Source organism: Pantherophis guttatus, chromosome 2 (genome assembly GCF_059756535.1).
Source record: "Pantherophis guttatus breed Tessera chromosome 2, ASM5975653v1, whole genome shotgun sequence".
Taxonomy (NCBI): domain Eukaryota; kingdom Metazoa; phylum Chordata; class Lepidosauria; order Squamata; family Colubridae; genus Pantherophis; species Pantherophis guttatus.
The window spans coordinates 20,911,275-20,929,924 of NC_142064.1; the positions used below are offsets into that span (position 1 = coordinate 20,911,275).

The 18,650-nt window shown below is 42.3% G+C and overlaps 1 protein-coding gene across 1 annotated transcript in view; it reads left to right on the forward strand.

The window, feature by feature from the left end:
* Nucleotides 1-18,650, forward strand: part of TTC23L (tetratricopeptide repeat domain 23 like) — a 24,207-nt gene continuing 5,557 nt past the window's right edge. The window contains exons 1-5 of the mRNA XM_034442412.3: nt 1-2,854; nt 6,384-6,507; nt 10,898-11,060; nt 15,978-16,103; nt 17,073-17,250. Of these exons, the coding sequence (XP_034298303.2) occupies nt 2,735-2,854; nt 6,384-6,507; nt 10,898-11,060; nt 15,978-16,103; nt 17,073-17,250 (711 nt within the window). The 5' untranslated portion in view covers nt 1-2,734. The remainder of the gene's footprint in view (nt 2,855-6,383; nt 6,508-10,897; nt 11,061-15,977; nt 16,104-17,072; nt 17,251-18,650) is intronic.

Below are 18,650 nucleotides of genomic sequence, written 5' to 3' on the forward strand. Positions count from 1 at the left end.
CAATCATCATCAATATGAACCAGTTGTTAAGCATCTGAATTTTGATCACGTGATTGTGGGGATGCTGCAACAGTGGTAAGTATGAAAAAATGGTCATAAGTCGCTTTTTTCAGTGCCGCTGTAACTGAATGGTCACTAAATGAATGATTGTAAACCGAGGACTACTTGTAAACTAACGGTTTTTCAAATGAAGCTTCATCCTACTACAATTGGATAGAGCAATAGGAAGATCTATTGCATACACTGCCAAATATTTTTTTTTAAGTCTTGGTAATCCTTGTGGGGACAGGAATGGGGCATTTTTCAGAGTCTTTGGGACAAAAATCTGGGGCTGGTATGAATGCCTGGCTGCTGAGCTACCTCAGGCTTTTATCAGTGGAAGTATATTCAGCAGTCAACATCCTTTTTAAGGATGTATTTCATGTCTAAACCGATTTGCTCTAATAATCATCTGTTGTCCTTAAGAATCCTTAGAATTTCTGGTCCTGAATCAAACTGCGTTATGTAAAATTTCTGCAGGAGGAAGCCGTGGGTGTATTCGGGAGATATATTAACACTATCTGGCTGTAAACTAAGAAAGATATGGTGCTTTTTGTTTGCTGGTGTGTTTGTTTTTGAGGCTAGAAATTTCTTGTCTATTGTGGGAAGTTTGCATGTGACTCTCTTTGAAAGATCAAGTCCATGCATGCAACAAGTACTGCCTGTTGAAATCCCTTATAGAACTTCTGGGCCCTGTAGGTGAAAATGCACATTAAATTCCCATTATTGGAGAAGGTACTCTTTGCTATGCAGTAATCATTATTTGCATGATTTATGTGAGGAACCTATTTGTATTCTGATTCAGATGGATGGCCTCCATCCAGCTACTTTTGAAACTGTTCCAGATCATTTGCGCCAAGTGTGAGTGTATACTGTATATACCTGCATGCAAGAGAACTTAAATCAACCCAATGTTGTTCTGGATATATTTTCAATTGCTTCTATATTGCAGCCTTCCTCCAGTTTTTCTTTGCTATGTACTAAGACTTGTTTAAAGCTTGCAAGTACTAAACTGATCACCTGTTGAATATATAAAGCAGAATCAAATCATTTTGCTCTCTGTCAAATACCAATTGCATCTCATTACATCGGGAAGTTGGAGCTATATATTTTGGATTTGAGCAATTGAATTGAACTACAGTATTGGATCATTGCTTCTTTTGTAATAGCTTTAAGAGTTCTCAGGTACAAGCCTTTCTCCCTTCCTTCCTTCCTTCCTTCCTTCCTTACTTACTTACTTACTTACTTACTTACTTACTTACTTACTTAAACTCAAGCTGTGTGACAGCCAAATGACAGCCACTTGCACAAATGATCAGGTTCAAATACTTTAGATAACTTATCACACTTTGGATATTTATGCAAAGGCCCAGTTCTCTGAAAACTCTAATGCTGGGAGGGATAGAAAGAAAGAGGCGACCAACAGCAAGGTAGATAGTCAGTTACAGTAATGATGAGTTGGGAGAGCATTAAGATTAGGTCAGGGACAGATCATTCATTCATTCATTCATTATTTAGTCAAACATGTACAAGATAACAGGTATAATTATACATGGACATGAACATAGAAAATGAGTACAAATAAATGGAATATCTTTGTGGTTGCCAAGAGTTTGATGACACATAATTGCTTTCTTTGGTGAGAGAAGGGGAGGATAATCTGGTATCAAAGAGGATCCTGGAAAATTTGAGGATGCAGTAGGAACCTATGTCTCTAGTTTGCCTTTCAGCAAGTGCAATAACTGGTCTATCTCAGTGTACCTACAATCTCAAAATAGGTTGGGAAGAACTCTAGCGGTTTCAGCTTCATAAGATGACTTTAAAGTCCCTGCTATCTGACAACTCTGTTTATAAACATAATACTAACATGAGGAACTTTTAATAAACACATACAGAAAAGAAAAGAGAACACTTAACCAGCAACAATTCGTCCCCATCGGCCAAGGATTTTTTTCAAATAATGCTGATCTGCTTAAGCAACTGGTTTCATCAAAAGCTTTTTGGGGAAGCAAGGACATAACTGAAATGCTAATGCTACCCCGCCTTATTCCCTCAACTGTTTCCCTTTCATCCCAAATGGGCTCCAGGAGAGTCCATCAATAATTGTCTACCACTCTTTTCCTATCATCAGGCCTTGGAGATAGGCCAGGTAAAGGGATATTGCAAGGGTTCAAAAATGCTATTTTATAGTTGTAGAGTGCATTATCAGAATCTTGAAACCCTGTCCAAATTTCTGTCCTGCTTTATACCAAAGGAAATCAAGGTGGGGCTATTTTATGTTTCTCATCAGAGCTGGTTCAGACCAGTTCGGGCAAACTGGTAGCGGCGCCCTGATGTAATGCCATTCTATTTAGCCACGTTTTCGAGGTCGGACGTATGCACGGAAGGTGCGCGCATGAGCAAAGCACATGCATGGAAGGATGGGTGCATGTATGGAAGGTGCGCGCAAGCGCAGTGAGCATGCGGAAGGCTGGGCGCATGTGTGCGCACGGCGAACCAATGGCAGTAATATGTGAAACCCACCCCTGTTTCTCATGCTTCTTTCTATCTCAAGACTCTGCCGTTGTTTTTCTAAGTTTCTCCTTGATGCCTGCTCTTCCTTTCCCCATGAACAGCCTTCTCAGACCTTCCCCAAGGTCAGTTCCAAAGGCTTCATACTTATTGAAGGCTCAAAGGAAACACTGGATCTGAGCAAATGGATACAAGGGATACCGATGGGGAAGATCAAGAAATGTGGGCCCAGCTGATGGCCCCTCCAGCAGCGAAGCTGATAGAAGCACAGAAAAGAGCAGAAAGATTTGCTGAAGGAAAAGAGGTATGTTGATGCATTTGCTTCCATAGCTGTGTGCAGAGGAAAAGTAATGAGTTGCTGTAAATGCAATAGTGGTAGAACAGAAACACCTTAAGGTATTACTTTCAACGTATGTTCAGACTCTGCCAAGAAATGCAGGTGTTATTTATAAATTCTTTAAAATATAGCACCTGGTCTTAGACCAGAGGTGGGTTTCAGCAGGTTCTGACCAGTTCTGGAGAACTGGTAGCGGAACTTTTGAGTAGTTCGGAGAACCGGCAAATACCACCTCTGACTGGTCCCACCCCCATCGATTCTCTGCCTCCCGAGTCCCAGCTGATCGGGAGGAAATGGGGATTTTGCAGTAACCTTCCTCTGGAGTGGGGTGGGAATGGAGATTTTACAGCATCCTTCCCCTGCCATGCCCACCAAGCCACACCCCCAGAACCGGTAGTAAAAAATTTTGAAACCCACCACTGTCTTAGACCTCTCTAGGACTTCTCCTTACTGAGTTCACCTGAGTTCAAATTTCTTGTGGGTCAGAAGTGCCCCCAAAGTAATCCAAAAACTCAAGATGAATGTCAAGATGGACGAAACCCTTCTTAATTGTATCTCTGTATAGACACCCTACCTGCTCCTGTAACAGAATGACAGTTGGAAGGGACCTTGGAGGTCTTCTAGTCCAACCCCCTGCTCAAGCAGGAAACTCTATACCATTTCAGGTGAAGGTTGTCCAATCTCTTTCTAAAAACCTCCAGTGTTGGAGCACCTACAACTTCTGGAGGCAACTCGTTCCACTGATTAATTGTTCTAACTGTCAGGAAATTTCTCCTTACTTCTAGGTTGCTTCTCTCTCCTTGATTAGTTTGTATTCATTGTCCTGCCGTCAGGTGCTTTGGAGAATAACTTGACTACCTCTTCTTTGTGGCAGCCCCTTAAATATTGGAACACTGCTATCATGTCACCCCTAGTCCTTCTTCTCATTAAACTTGACATACCCAATATCTGCAACCGTACTTTGTACGTTTTAGCTTCCAGTCTATATTTTTAAAGCTTCCAGTTTTGAAGATCCTACTTGGCCATTTCCCCACTACTACCGTGTTTCCCCGAAAATAAGACAGGGTCTTATATTGATTTTTGCTCCAAAAAAATGCATTAGGGCTTATTTTCTGGTTAGGTCTTATTTGGGGGGAAATATAATACTAAATGTATCCATCTGGCTGACAATCTTCACTGGAGCTTATTTTGAGGGTAGGGCGTATATTACGAGCATCCTGAAAAATCATGCTAGGATTTATTTTCCGGTTGGGTCTTATTTTTGGGGAAACAGGGTAGTTTAAAGGATAAGCAAACCACTTCCCTTGTATCAGAAAAAGGGATGGCCTTCCTCCATTTCTTCATCCAAGTCATAAACATCCAACCTGATTCTGTAGTATTTATGATGATTCAGTGCCAAGGTACTGATGGCTAAAGTACTCCCTAGTTCCCAGCCCCTCTGAAGTTGGCTGTCTACCCTTTTGTTACTGTCACCAAGTTACACCTTGGGTATAATCACATCTCTGGCAACACCCAGATGGTGGCTATCTAATCTACAGTATGAGCCGAGGTGGCGCAGTGGTTAGAGTGCAGTACTGCAGCTACTTCAGCTGACTGCTAGTTCAGCAGATCAGCGGATCAAATCTCACCGGCTCAAGGTTGACTCAGCCTTCCACCCTTCCGAGGTGGGTAAAATGAGGACCCAGATTGTTGGGGGCAATATGCTATTCAGTATACTGTCTTTGGTGTAAGCCGCTGTTGTGACTCCGACCCCCGAGCCCGTCTTATCAGAGGGAGAAGACTCCGAAAGTGAAGGAGAGGAGTTGGCAAGGTCTCCCTCTCCAGGACCCTCCTCTCTGGCAATGCCTCAGGTGTCCTCCGAAGGCCAAGAGATAGGCCAGGAGCCAGGCACTTCCGAGCAGCCGCAGTTAGACAGTGACGGAGATGAGTCTTGGCTGGATCCCCGACAGCGTCGGAAAGACAAGTGCACACAGCAGAGAAGGAGGTGTGCCAGAGATTAAGCTGAGTCACTGGACCACACCCCACAGGGGATAAAAGGGGTTGTGGTGGCCATTCAGGCCTTGTGATGGACAAAACTGAAAAGCTAGCAAGTCATACTGCGTTTCTGGAACTTCGTTATATGCCCTTCTTGGATTTATTATGGACTGAACTTGACAATTCTTTGGCTTTGTGGACTTATTTTGGTGTATCGGACGGAGGAGAAAAACCTCCCTTTGTGAGTAAAGTCTTTGGCAGGCAGCTACTGGGTTGCTGCCAATTCTGTTATCTCAAAGGAATTCCTGACTGGTGGTTTTATTAACTCCTGGCTGACTGCTTGTGTGCGTGTGTGAGATGGGGACAGAACAGCCGCCCAGAATCCTCGGAGAGTGGGCGGCATAGAAATAATAATAATAATAATAATAATAATAATAATAATAATAATAATAATAATAATAATAATAATAATAAGCTCTAAAAAGTCTGCAAAGCAGCATACATTTCACAATTTTATTGCTGTAGTGGGATACTGTCAGATTCCTCAAGAAAATCCACTTTTAACATGCACTTCAGTGTAGTGAAAGGAGACTGGACCAAGAGAAAACCAGCTTCTTATCATCAGGAACATCTGCATTCTCAGGGCATTTGTGGATAGGAGTTTAGAGTCTAGACCAGAGTTTTTCAACCCTGGCAGCTCTAAGAGAAGTGGACTTCAACTCTCAGAATTCCCTAGTCAGCTCAGAATTTGCCATACTAGCTAGGGAATTGTGGGAGTTGAAGTCCACAGGGTTGAAAAACGCTGGTCTGGATCAGTGGTGGGTTTCAAATTTTTTTACTACCGGTTCTGTGGGTGTGGCTTGTTGGGCATGGCATGGCTTGTTGGGCATGGCTTGGTGGGCGTGGGAGGGGAAGGATACTGTAAAATCTCCATTCCCACCCCACTCCATGGGAAGGTTACTGCAAAATCCCCATTTCCTCCCGATCACCTGGGACTTGGGAGGCAGAGAATAGATGGTGGCGGGGCCAGTCAGAATTTTTACTACGGGTTTTCCGAACTACTCAAAATTTCCACTATCGGTTCTCCAGAACTGGTCAGAACCTGCTGAAACCCACCTCTGGTCTGGACTATATATTACAATGAAGAATCCCTTCTAAATCGGTGTTTCTATATTTAAATGAGAGTGGAATGAAGGCACAACAAAGATTTATATGCCATCCAGCCCTTATAGGGTTAACCATGGTATGTGAGGAAGTGGTCAAAGAAGACAAAATCATAGCCATCAACATAGCTTGTTCTAAACCCTGTTCCTTTTACAGGAGCAGACTTGAACAAGCAAGCTGCAACCTTGGTTTCAGTAAAAGTGAGAAAGGAATGCAATTGTCATATCATTTATGCCTTGAAAATAACCAGAATTGGATTGTTTGTGTTTCAGCTCAGAACTGAGTAATATTTGTGGGTGGGTGTGCTAGGTAGTTACAGTTGAAATAACAAATTAGCCACATAAATATTCTTCTCCAGGTACATAAAGCCTGCAAGGAGCTGATGCAATGCACAGTCCTCACTAGAATTATCTATGGAAACCAGCATTGGAGATTAGCAGAAGCTCTTGCCAATCTTGCTTATGGCTACCTTACTCTACAAGGTAAGGCATTTTTTTGCCATGATCCCTCCAGAAAAAAGAGATCTAAAATGCTATGGATGCTCTATTTTCTAAGGCCAGGCCCTAGCCATGTGATTTACATACTTTCATTTTCTTTCATTTTGTTGGGAACGAGTGGAGTTGTAGTCTAACTTTTTAGAAGAGTTCCAAGATGAAAAAGACTGCCCCCCAAACCCATGAAGCTATGGCAATTCCTCTTACTCATAGGAAGAGAGATGTGATAGTTGTTACTAATGTGAATAAGGTGAATAAAATAGGAATCATACAGAGTCAGCTACAGGAACTCTAAAAAACCCTCTCTATTCACATTATTGTAAGAAAGAAATGTGCTGGTTTGGAAGAACAATATTTGTTTGGAAGATTACACTAAGTCAGCTAAATTACATCCTGGGTAATATATATATATATATATATATATATATATATATATATATATATATATATATATATATATATATATATATATATATATATATCTCTTCTGAAGGGTCCTAGTTGTCAAGGACATCCTGGGTTATATATATATATATGTGTGTGTTTTTCTTCTAGCCAGGTTTTCCCTACGTAACCAAGGTTTTTTGTAGCTCCAAAACCTTGGTTACGTAGGGAAAACCTGGCTAGAAGAAAAACACACATAAACCCTACGAAGAAGTAAGAAAATTTATATATATATATATATCTTCCAAAGAACGTAGTTGTCAAGAATGTAAGGACATCCATATGGAACCAAGGAAGACATAAATCTATGCATCAGCAATCACAGAACTAATAAAGGATATTTAGCTACGATAATCTTATGAACTAGAAAATAATATAGGAATTTAGTAATTAGTAAATGTCAATTATCTTATAATGGATGTATGTTAACCATATATGGAAAACTGCTGTGCCAGCAAAGTCCTTTGTCTTGGATATGTATAAAAGCAGTCCTATCAGGGCTCTTTCCTTGTTTAGATAGCAAGAACCAATCTGCCTCTGAACCTTGCGCAATAAAAACTGTCTCTGGCTGACCCAGGAATGTTGTTTGGTCCCATCATTCCATATCATTACTGGCAAAATATCAGGAACCTGGTCACCCCTTTCCCAAGCAACGTATTTTATTAAAAGGTACAAATCATTCATGACTGTCACAAAAACTTATGCTTTTTAATCAGCATAACCTTTTCTGTCTGTCAGAAAAAGGCTACCAGACTCCTGATTTCATTCCTTTTAATGCCAGTTACATCATCTCCTTTCTTTTTTTTTTTTTACAAAATATATTTATATTTTAAAAAATCTTAATATAAGATGTAAATATAAATAAAGACAATGAAAAAAAGGAAGGAAAAGAATAGGGGGGATAAAATGAGGAAAGAGAAAAATGAAAACAGAAAACAGTGATTTCCCATATTTTTTGTAACCTACCTAATAAAGTTACAGTATATATATTTTTTTACTTATACCAAATAGTAACTATTTTCTGTAGCAATAACCCACTGAATCCCCAACAGCATCCCTTCTGATGTATTTCAAGAAGAATTGCCATTTTCCTCCTATCCTGGCAACATTAACTTGCCTTTAACACAGGGGTGTCAAACTCAAGGCCTATGGGCTGCATCCGGCCCACCAGATGCTTAGCTCTGGCCCACGGGGCCACCCTGGAAACAGCGAACTGGCCTGTGGTGCCTCTGCCAGTGAAAATGGAGTTCGGGAGGGCCTCATGTGGCTGTCGCAGCTGGAAAAGGAGCTCATACACTGGCAGAATGCTTGGGCCACCACAGGCACCCCCCACACGAGTGACATTGAGCTGGCCATGCCCATCCTGGCCACGCCCACCCCAGCTCCCCAAGGTCAAACACAACCCTGATGCGGCCCTCAATGAAATCGAGTTTGACACCCCTGTTTTAACACATTTTATTTATTTTATTTATTTTAAATTTATATACCGCCCTTCTCCCTGAGGACTCAGGGCGGTGTACAGCCAGAATTAAAAAACATAAAATACAAATATTAAAAAAACAATTAAAATATATATAAATTTGGCCCAAAATTAAAAATACAAACCAATTAAACACATAGCAATTGACCCAAAAATGGTTGATCTACTTTTATTTTATCCCTACTTTATTATTTTTAAAAATAACTCAAGGTAATGAACATTCCTAATACGCCTTCATACTCTTTTCTCCACAATAACAACCCTGTGAGATGAGATGGGTTGGGGTGAAAGTGGCCCAAAGTCACCCAACAAGCTTTCCTGCCTAAGATGGGACTAGAATTCAGAGTTTCCTGATTTCTGGACTGGTGCTTTAACCATTGGACCAAACTGGCTCTATGTGGCCACTAGGAGTTGAAAATGACTTAAAATGTACTTTTTTCAAGAGACAATTGGACTTTCTGGGGGTTTTTTTCTTCTTCTTCTTCTTCTTCAGTCCAGTTGCCTCTTGAAAAAAGCACCTTTGGGACAATCATGACCTGGATGACTGAGAATCTCCATAGACATTTAAAATGACTTAATGGTACATCATCAATCAATCAGGAAAATTAATTACTATCTAATGCCCATCAGCTATGGTCTTTAGCCTGAGACTGTAGTAGGTATGAGAACTAAATATATTTGCTGAGTATCAATAAACCAAATGGCACACAAAAACTAATGCACCTTACCACTCAGAGAAATATCAGGTTCCCCTCTTACCGATAGCCAATGGCAGAAGACCTGCAGACTGTAGGCAATGGACAACTTTGATTTGAGTATTCTCAAATCTCACCCCAGAATCAGAGTTGAATAACATCATGACTCTCCTCTCACCACCTTATAAGGAACTGCGACCTTTTGCAAGGATAGCAGTGGAAGAAAACAACAATCCCCAGATGTTAAGAGAAGAAGACTTTTACATTAGCAAGCATCAACTAAGATGAGTCACTCTCAAGTGCAACGGAGGAGAAGAAGAAGAAAAGTGCAGGCAACTCCAAGAATAGACATTGAGAAGGAAAAATAACAGGGAAGGGAAAATACGAGTCAGCAACCCGGATCCTGAAATCTGAATAACTGTACCTTAACCAAGAGAGAAAATTACTAGATTGATGATTGGGGTGCATGTTTCCAAATGCGTAGCAGTGATCATTCAGCAGGGATTATTCCAGGGGTTTACGGCTGGAGTTGGAAAGAAATACCTGGCTGTTGAAATCCTACCATCTAGTGTCTATTTTATAATTTCATCAAAGAAAAGGTTGGGCTGGGCTGGGCTGGGCTGGGCTGGGCTGGGCTGGGCTGGGCTGGGCTGGGCTGGGCTGGGCTAGAATAGAATAGAATAGAATAGAATAGAATAGAATAGAATAGAATAGAATAGAATAGAATAGAATAGAATAGAATAGAATAGAATAGAATAGAATAGAATAGAATAGAATAGAATGCAATGCAATGCAATGCAATGCAATGCAATGCAATGCAATGCAATGCAATGCAATGCAATGCAATGCAATGCAATGCAATGCAATGCAATGCAATGCAATGCAATGCAATGCAATGCCATTCTTTATTGGCCAAGTGTGATTGGACACACAAGGAATTTGTCTTTGGTGTATATTTGAGGTTGACTCAGCCTTCCATCCTTCCGAGGTAGGTAAAATGAGGACCCGGATTGTGGGGGCAATAAGCTGACTTTGTATAAAAAAGAACACCGCTTGGGGGAGGCGAAAGCCCTACTAAGGAGGTATATACAAAAGTATGAAGGCTATTGCTTAACGCATTGTAAGCTGCCCTGAGTCTCCGGAGAAGGGCGGCATATAAATCGAACCAATAAATAAATAAATAAATAAATAAATAAATAAATAAATAAATAAATAAATAAATAAATAAATATGCTCTCAGTGTACATAAAAAGAAAAAAATACATTCATCAAAGATCATAAGATACAACACTTAGTGATAGTCAGAGATTACTAAATAAGCAATCAAATCATACTAGGAAACAAATAAAACAATATAAATTGTAGAGATACAAGCAACAAAGTTATAGCCATAAGTGGGAGGAGATAGGAAATAAGAAGGATGAGAAAAATAATAGTAATGCAGCCTTAGTGAATAGTTTGACAGTGTTGTGGGAATTAATTGTTTAGCAGAGTGATGGCATTCGGGGAAAAACTGTCCTTGTGTCTAGTTGTTCTAGTGAGCAGTGCTCTACAGCGTCGTTTTGAGGGTAGGAGTTGAAACAGTTTATGTCCAGGATGTGAGGGGCCTGTAGATATTTTCACAGCCCTCTTTTTGATTCGTGCAGTATACACTGGCTTACAGTACTAAAACCCAAGCCAATTCATTGAACATTTTGATAGGACAAACGACTCTGTGCTTCTTTCTATTTTTGTTCACTCATTTTATTAATTATTCTAGGTCTTCCGTGTCAAGCTACGCACCATGCAAATTCAGCAAAATATATCCTCCTCTCCCTAAGGGGTGATACTCCTCCGGCATCCTCAGAGGAAAAAGGAACTGTTTTGAGCATCTTTGTGACAATCTACTACACCTTGGGCATGGCAAATCTGATGCAGAAAGAATATCCTTGCCAGTGGCCAGAACAAATGTGTTGGGTATGGGAAGCACAAACAAAATTCTTTTGCACAGCTGTGTCCTTCACCAGATAGCTCAGGGTCTTTCCATCAGTGGGGGTAAAGCAGTGCTGGGATATAAGGTTGATGGTTTAGCAATATAGAAATATAAACAATTAACCAAATAAATACATACTAGGTGGAATGTAGTCTGGATTCCCAGGAGGGAGGGGCTACATTCTAGAGCAGGGTCAGGGGTCGGCTTCAAAAATTTTAGCAAGGGGTTCTCTGCCCAGTTGCTGGGTAGGCGTGGCCATGGTGGGCGTGGCCTAGTCAGCCTCCTGCATCACGGCGGGGGGGGGGCATTTTTGCCCTCCCAGGGCTCTGGAGGCTTTCCTTGAGGCTCCAGGAGGGCAAAAACGGCCTCCCCAGGCTCCAGAGGCCCGCTGGAGGCCAGAAATGGGCCCTGAACGTCCAGTAGGTGCGCACTGCTCTTACCTGCATTCAAAACGGGCCGTAAGGGGATGCAGGTAAGAGCAGGGCGCGCCTACTGGACGTTCAGGGCCCGTTTCTGGCCTCCAGAGGTAAGGTGACCAGACGTCCCACTTTTGGCGGGACAGTCCCGCTTTTGAGCAATTTGTCCCGCGTCCCGCGGCGTTTTAAAAAAGTCCCGATTTTTCATTCTGCCTCCTGAGTCCCCGCTGATGGCTAGAGGGAAAAAAAACTGTTTGAACTCTTGCCGCGGGGCTTCAAAGGGCCGACCTACAGCTGATCAGTGTTAAAAAAAAAAAACCTTGGTATATTTGCGGCGCAAGGCAGCCCTCGTTTCCTGCCGACTCGGAGCGGTAAACAGCGTCTGGTTCAGGGAGCAGCCGGATTTTGCTCTCCATTGCTCTCTCGGTCCCCTGCAAGCTCTCATCTCTCGAGAAGCCCAACCAAAGTTTCCCGCGCCATTTCAGGGAGCGTTCCTCGAGAGACGAGAGCTTGCAGGGGGCCGAGAGAGCAATGGAGAGCAAAATCCGGCTGCTCCCTGAACCAGACGCTGTTTACCGCTCTGAGTCCCAAGCGACAGGAGAGGAGGGCTGCCTTGTGCTGCAAATATACCAAGGTGGAATCCTGATGCCGCCCTTACAGCGGAGAGAAGAAGCCGGATTTTGCTCTCCATTGCAGACACCAGATTGTAATGCACCACCTGCAAAAATGCGAAAATTTCCAAATGTAGCCCTGCCCTCTTACAGCTCTCCTGATGTTCAACTGTTGTCTCTCAAGGAGGATACTTGGCCAGCCTCATGCTTGATGTCTCCCACCTTGGCAGCTTTAAGACTTGTGGACTTCAACTCCCAGAATTCTCCACAATTCCCCAGAATGGGCTCGGCGGGAGTTGAAGTCCAAACGTTGTAAAAGAGCCACAATTGCCCAGCCCTGGGCTAGGGTAGGCTGATGCCGCGCGGATGGGAGGAGGGGCGGGCGACCCAGCAATTAAGTTGTGGTTTGGAGGTATATATGGGGGAAATTATTTGGTTTATTATTATTGATAGATATAATTAATTGATTTGTAAGAAATTGGATTGCATGGAAATAATTGGAATATTCATGTTTATATTGATTAATATACAAAAAAGATAGTTATATAACTAATTGATTTATATTAAAATGTTGAATTTGTATTAAACAACTGTATTACATAATTACATAATTAACCAATGTGAGGATGGATATAAAAATAGATGACAATGGGAAGGGGTATAATATAGAATAGAAGGGAAAAATTGAATTTGATTAAGATTAGAGATGAGGATGAAGGGTAATATTGGTTTTTTTTAAAAATAAATGAGGAATAAATATGGCAAAAAGGAAATATAGAAATTGTAAATTTAATTGAAATGACTAAACGCTGTTTAAATTTGTGAACCAGCCAAATATTCTGTTCAAAGAAAATACATTGTATGTTTGTATGTGTGTTTCTAATTACTGCTATTTATTCATATTTGTTCTCTTTTATTCTTTAAAGTTTAACAATTCATTCTTTATCTTAATATCTTTATATTTGTTTGGGGTTGGCTTTCTTCCCGTTCATCTTTTTTATTGTACAGCAATCTTTCTCCTCAAACCTACCACCTCTCTCTTTTCTTTCCTTCTTACTTTCTCTTCCCCCCACCCTCTTTTTCTCCTCCCTACTTCCTCTTCCTTTCTCCTCCTCCTCCTCTCTTCCTCCCTCTCTTACCCTCACTCCTACTCTAATTTCTCTTCCTTCATCCCTCTCTATTGCTGTATCCTTTAATGCATATGGACTACTCAGAGGGCTGAAAAAGTTATTTTTGACTGGTCCTCACACTTTTGACCAGTCCTCGAACTTACGACTGTCCTCACATTTTACATTTTTGCCCTATCTTGTCATCATGGTGAAGAGAAGCAGTTGTGAAATGAGTGACATGGTTGTTAAGAATGCTGCACAGGCATAAATATGAGGATGGTCAGAAGTGTGAGGACCAGTCAAAAGTGCGAGGACCTGTCAGAAATGACTTTTTTCAGCCCTCTGGTTAGTCCTTTTGTGCATATGGACTACTCGGAGGGCTGAAAAAGTTATTTTTGACTGGTCCTCACACTTTTGACCAGTCCTCGAACTTACGACTGTCCTCACATTTTACATTTTTGCCCTATCTTGTCATCATGGTGAAGAGAAGCAGTTGTGAAATGAGTGACATGGTTGTTAAGAATGCTGCACAGGCATAAATATGAGGATGGTCAGAAGTGTGAGGACCAGTCAAAAGTGCGAGGACCTGTCAGAAATGACTTTTTTCAGCCCTCTGGTTAGTCCTTTTGTGCATATGGACTACTCGGAGGGCTGAAAAAGTTATTTTTGACTGGTCCTCGCACTTTTGACCAGTCCTCGAACTTACGACTGTCCTCAAATTTTACGTTTTTGCCCTATCTTGTCACCATGGTGAAGAGAAGCAGTTGTGAAATGAGTGACATGGTTGTTAAGAATGCTGCACGGGCATAAATGTGAGGATGGACATAAGTGTGAGGACCAGTCAAAAGTGTGAGGACCTGTCAGAAATGACTTTTCAGCCCTCTGAGTAGTCCCTATACACATAGCCATGGCCACCCGGTCACATGACCAGCTAGCCACGCCCACCCAGTCACATGGCCTCCAAGCCACGCCCACACAATAAGCCACGCCCACAATGGTGTCCTTCTTACCAATGTTAAAATCTGTTCACCTTACCCTATACACATAGCCATGGCCACCCGGTCACATGACCAGCTAGCCACGCCCACCCAGTCACATGACCAGCTAGCCACGCCCACACAATAAGCCACGCCCACAATGTCCCTCTTTACCAATGTTAAAATCTGGTCACCTTATCCAGAGGGCCTCTGGACTCCTGGGAGGGGTGGAGTGGGGTGGGTGGGGCCATCCAGGAGTGGGATTTGGGGGTTCTCCGAACTGCACAGAATCTTAGCTAGAGGTTCTCCTGAACCCCTGTGAACCCCCAGCAGCCCACCCCTGAGCAGAGCTGTAAAATTCCTGGCCCACGGGCTGGATGGGTTACATGCTGGCCATGCCCACGCCTGGTTTAGTGAAGGGGGGAAAAGTCCCGATACATCACGTGACGCCGCCGTGACAACGTGAGTTTGACACCCGTGATCTAGACAATCAAGAGGCAGCTTGGTTGAGAAGAGGAGGGTTAAGCTGTTTCTCCATAGGTGTTCTCACAGTATATCTTTAATAATGCAAGTAGTTTGCTTTCGTTTGGCAAGATGTATGTCTATAAGTGAGAAACAATCAAGGAAACTGCTTCGAAGATACTCAGCATGTCTTTCTTGCTTTTTGGAGCCTGACACATAAATTGATTCAGGGTAGGGAAGAAGCCTTTCTGTCTGTAGAAAAAGCCTTGGTTGGAATCTGCTCCAGGATGATCACTCATCCGCCCAAGAATTTAGGCCTTTGCATAGGAAGCCACAGTAAGTCACAGCAAAAGATAGAAGCTGTTATACAGATTTAGCAATCATTAGAGGGCGCCAAAGAGATGCAGAAAGTGTTTAACTGCCATCTACTGGTTTCCTAGATTTTTGCAACCCAGATCTGAGAGGTTTAGCATTATGCAGACCTGTCCTATTCCACATGAGAGAAAGTCTCAAGTCTTTCTGCTGCCAATCCTCTCTAAGGGACGGTTGTGTGTGGTAGCCTTGGACATCGGAACAGGCCAGCTCCCTATTTTATTTCTTTCCTTGTTTGTTCAATTTATATTGTTGTCCCCTTGCCAGGGACTCTGAATGTAACACGAAGTGTTTGTGTTGCTTTTTCATTTAGTCGCGTTGGATTCTGTGTGCCCCCCACCCACCCATCTGACAATCATTTGCCAGGATTGTCTTTCAGCATTGCTTCTTGGTGTATGTATCTGACTTACCTGCAAACTCATTCTCTGCTCTGCTGTATTTAAATTGTGTAGAGTTTAAGACTTGGGTAACCAAAAAGCTAATAATCCAGAAGGGCCCTGAATCTAAAATATAAAATAAATAGGACAATTCTTATGCATAATATCAGAGTCTACATAGGAATGTGCTAGCCTGCATCTTCCTTTTATTTCAATATGATTTATACCAAATTTCCTTATGGAAATTCAGGCACCAAACATCTGTCACCAGTGTCAAGAATAAATTAATTGTCAGAGTCACAAAACTGCATCATTCAAAAGTTTTATTCTTTGCACTGCTTCAGGATATACTGATTTATGTTGCCATTAACTAGAGAGCATAAATTGCCAAACCATGCAAAGGAAGAAAAATAGTTTCAGATCTGCCAAAACAATTGGAGTCCAAATCAACAGCGTAAGTTCCTCTTCTGTTATTTTTGTTTGTTTGTTTGCTTGCTTGTTTTAAATGAACTTCCATTATTGATTTTTCCTTGACTTTTCTACTGCCAAAGAATGTTACTGCAACCTGCAGAAGGCTGACAAATGTCTGGAAGAACTGCAGGAGTTAGTTTGGAAAGGAGCTGCTAACCTTAAAGTATGCAACAAAGACATTATTGTGGCACTTGGCAGGTAAGCAAAAAATTGCGGACTGATAAATAAGGGCACAGATGCATTATATGAACGGATTAAGGACAGAGGTGACCGATGGGCCCACATATACAGGTACGTATATCCTTGGCTTACAACAGTTTGTTTAGTGACCATTCGAAGCAGGGGTGGGTTCTAAAATTTTTTACTACCGGTTCTGTGGGCGTGGCTTATTTTGTGGACATGGCTTGGTGGGGGGGGAATGTGACTCGGTGGGCGTGGCCAACTTTTTTTTTTTACTTTTAAAAGCATTTTTTCTACAACCTTAAGAGGTTGCAGAAAAAAATGCTTTTAAAAGCCTCTGACGATCCCAGCTGAGCCTTACGATCAACAGAGGCTTTTGTTTTTTTACTTTTAAAAGCATTTTTTCGGCCGAAGAGGTTGTAGAAAAATTGCTTTTAAATGTAAACAAAAAAAATGCTTTTAAAAGTGGGTGGGGTAAGCGAGCGGCGACCAGGCTGGGGACCGGTTCGGGGATGTGGCCAGCCAATGTTATTTACCGGTTCTCCAAACTACTACAAATTTTTACTACCGGTAAAAAACCGGTGCGAACCAGGAACAACCCACCACTGATTCGAAGTTACAATGACTTAAACTGACCAGGAAATGACTCCTTTCTGAGTTTTGAAATTCTATATCTTTAAAATGACTCCATTGATTGTGATATGCCAATCCAAACAAAAGTATTGTTAGAAGCATCTCTGAATCTTTTAAAAACATGTTTTCCTAGATTTATGTCCCATATTTCCTCCAGAGACTGAAGGCCACATAACTAGCATTTTTTTCCTTGCATTCTTCTCAAACAATTGCTCTGTTCGATAAACTGGACCAAAGTCAGGGAACTTCTCTGAGTGAAATTAGACTTGAACTAGATTCCCTCCAGTGAATGCAGCAATTTGGCAATTGCACCACAATCCAGCTGCTGTTTTTATTTTTTATTTTTGTCCCTAGGGCAAGTCTGCAGAAAAACGAATTAGATTTGGCATCCAAGTATTTTGAGAAGGCCGTTGATTATCTCATTTCAGCTGAAGGAGATGCGGCTCCAGAACTGATACCTCTTTATCAAGAAATAGCCAAAATCAAACAAATGAAAAAAATATATGAAAAAAGCATTTCATATGCATTACAGGTAAAGGACTTTTTTTTTTTTACTTAATTGAAGAATATTGGAAAACTTCATCTGGTGCAAAAAGGCAGTTATGTGTGTTCCTCTAGATCAGGAATGTCTAACTTGATTTCACTGAGGGCTGCATCAGGGTATGACCTCGGGGTGTGTGTGGGCGTGGCCAGGGTGGGCGTGGCCAGCTCAATGTCACTCATGTCTGGGGCACCTGTGGTGGCCTGATTGTTCTGCCAGCGAAAAAGGACTCCCGAATCCCAGACTCCTGGCTTCCTGCAACCCTCTGTCAGCGAAAACAGAGCTTGGCAGGGCCGCGTATATTTTCAGGCACCCGAGCTCCATTTTCGCTGGCAGAGGGTTGCAGGAGGTAATCGCAGCCAAAAATGGAGCTCGGAAGCCCATTTTCACTGTGGGCCAATCAGGGGTGGGTTCTACTTACCTTTACTACTGGTTTGTAGCAGGGCTGCGCGCATGCTCTAAGCTTCTGCACATGTGCAGAAGTGTTTTGATGATGTTGGGGTCAGTGGGTGGAGCCTCCGCCGGTTTTACTACCGGTTCTATAGAACCGGTGCGAACCGGGGGCAACCCACCACGGGGGCCTATCCTTTGCTATTTCCAGTGCGATCCTACAGGCCAGATCTAAGCACCCTGCAGGCCAGATTCCGCCCTCAGGCCTTGAGTTTGACATCCTGCTCTAGATCACACATTACACCTCTGCCAGCTATATTGGTTGCCAGTTTTTCCTCCGGGTCAATTCAACGTGTTGGTTTTGACCTTTAAAAGTCCTATATGAAATGGGATTATATGTTTGAAATAAGGTTGGCCAATAACAAAGGACATTCTTGCATTTGATTTTTTTTAACAATACTGATATTAAACTCCACCTCCCCACCTCCCCATCCCCCACAGAATATGTGCTGAGGTAAAATCCTTTCCCAAAGCTGTGATTCTGTGGGAAGGCTCCACATTGGCGATTAGAACAGGACTCAACTTTAGGATGGTGAAAAAAGTTTTGAGAGCCATGGTGGCATAGTGGTTAGAAGGCAGTATTGCAGGCTAACTCTGCAGTCCACTGCTGGGAGTTCAATTCTGACCAGCTCAAGGTTGACTCAGCCTTCCATCCTTCGGAAATTGGTAAAATGAAGCCCCAGATTGTTGAGGGCAATTTTCTGACTCTAAACTGCTTAGGTAAAGGTAAAGGTTCCCGTACATGCGTGCTAGTCATTTCCGGCTCTTGGGGCGGTGCTCATTTCCATTTCAAAGCCAAAGAGCCAGCGCTGTCCGAAGACGTCTCCGTGGTCATGTGGCCGGCATGACTAAACACCAAAGGCGCACGGAGCGCTGTTAACTTCCCACCAAAGTGGTCCCTATTTTTCTATTTGCATTCTTTACGTGCTTTCGAACTGCTA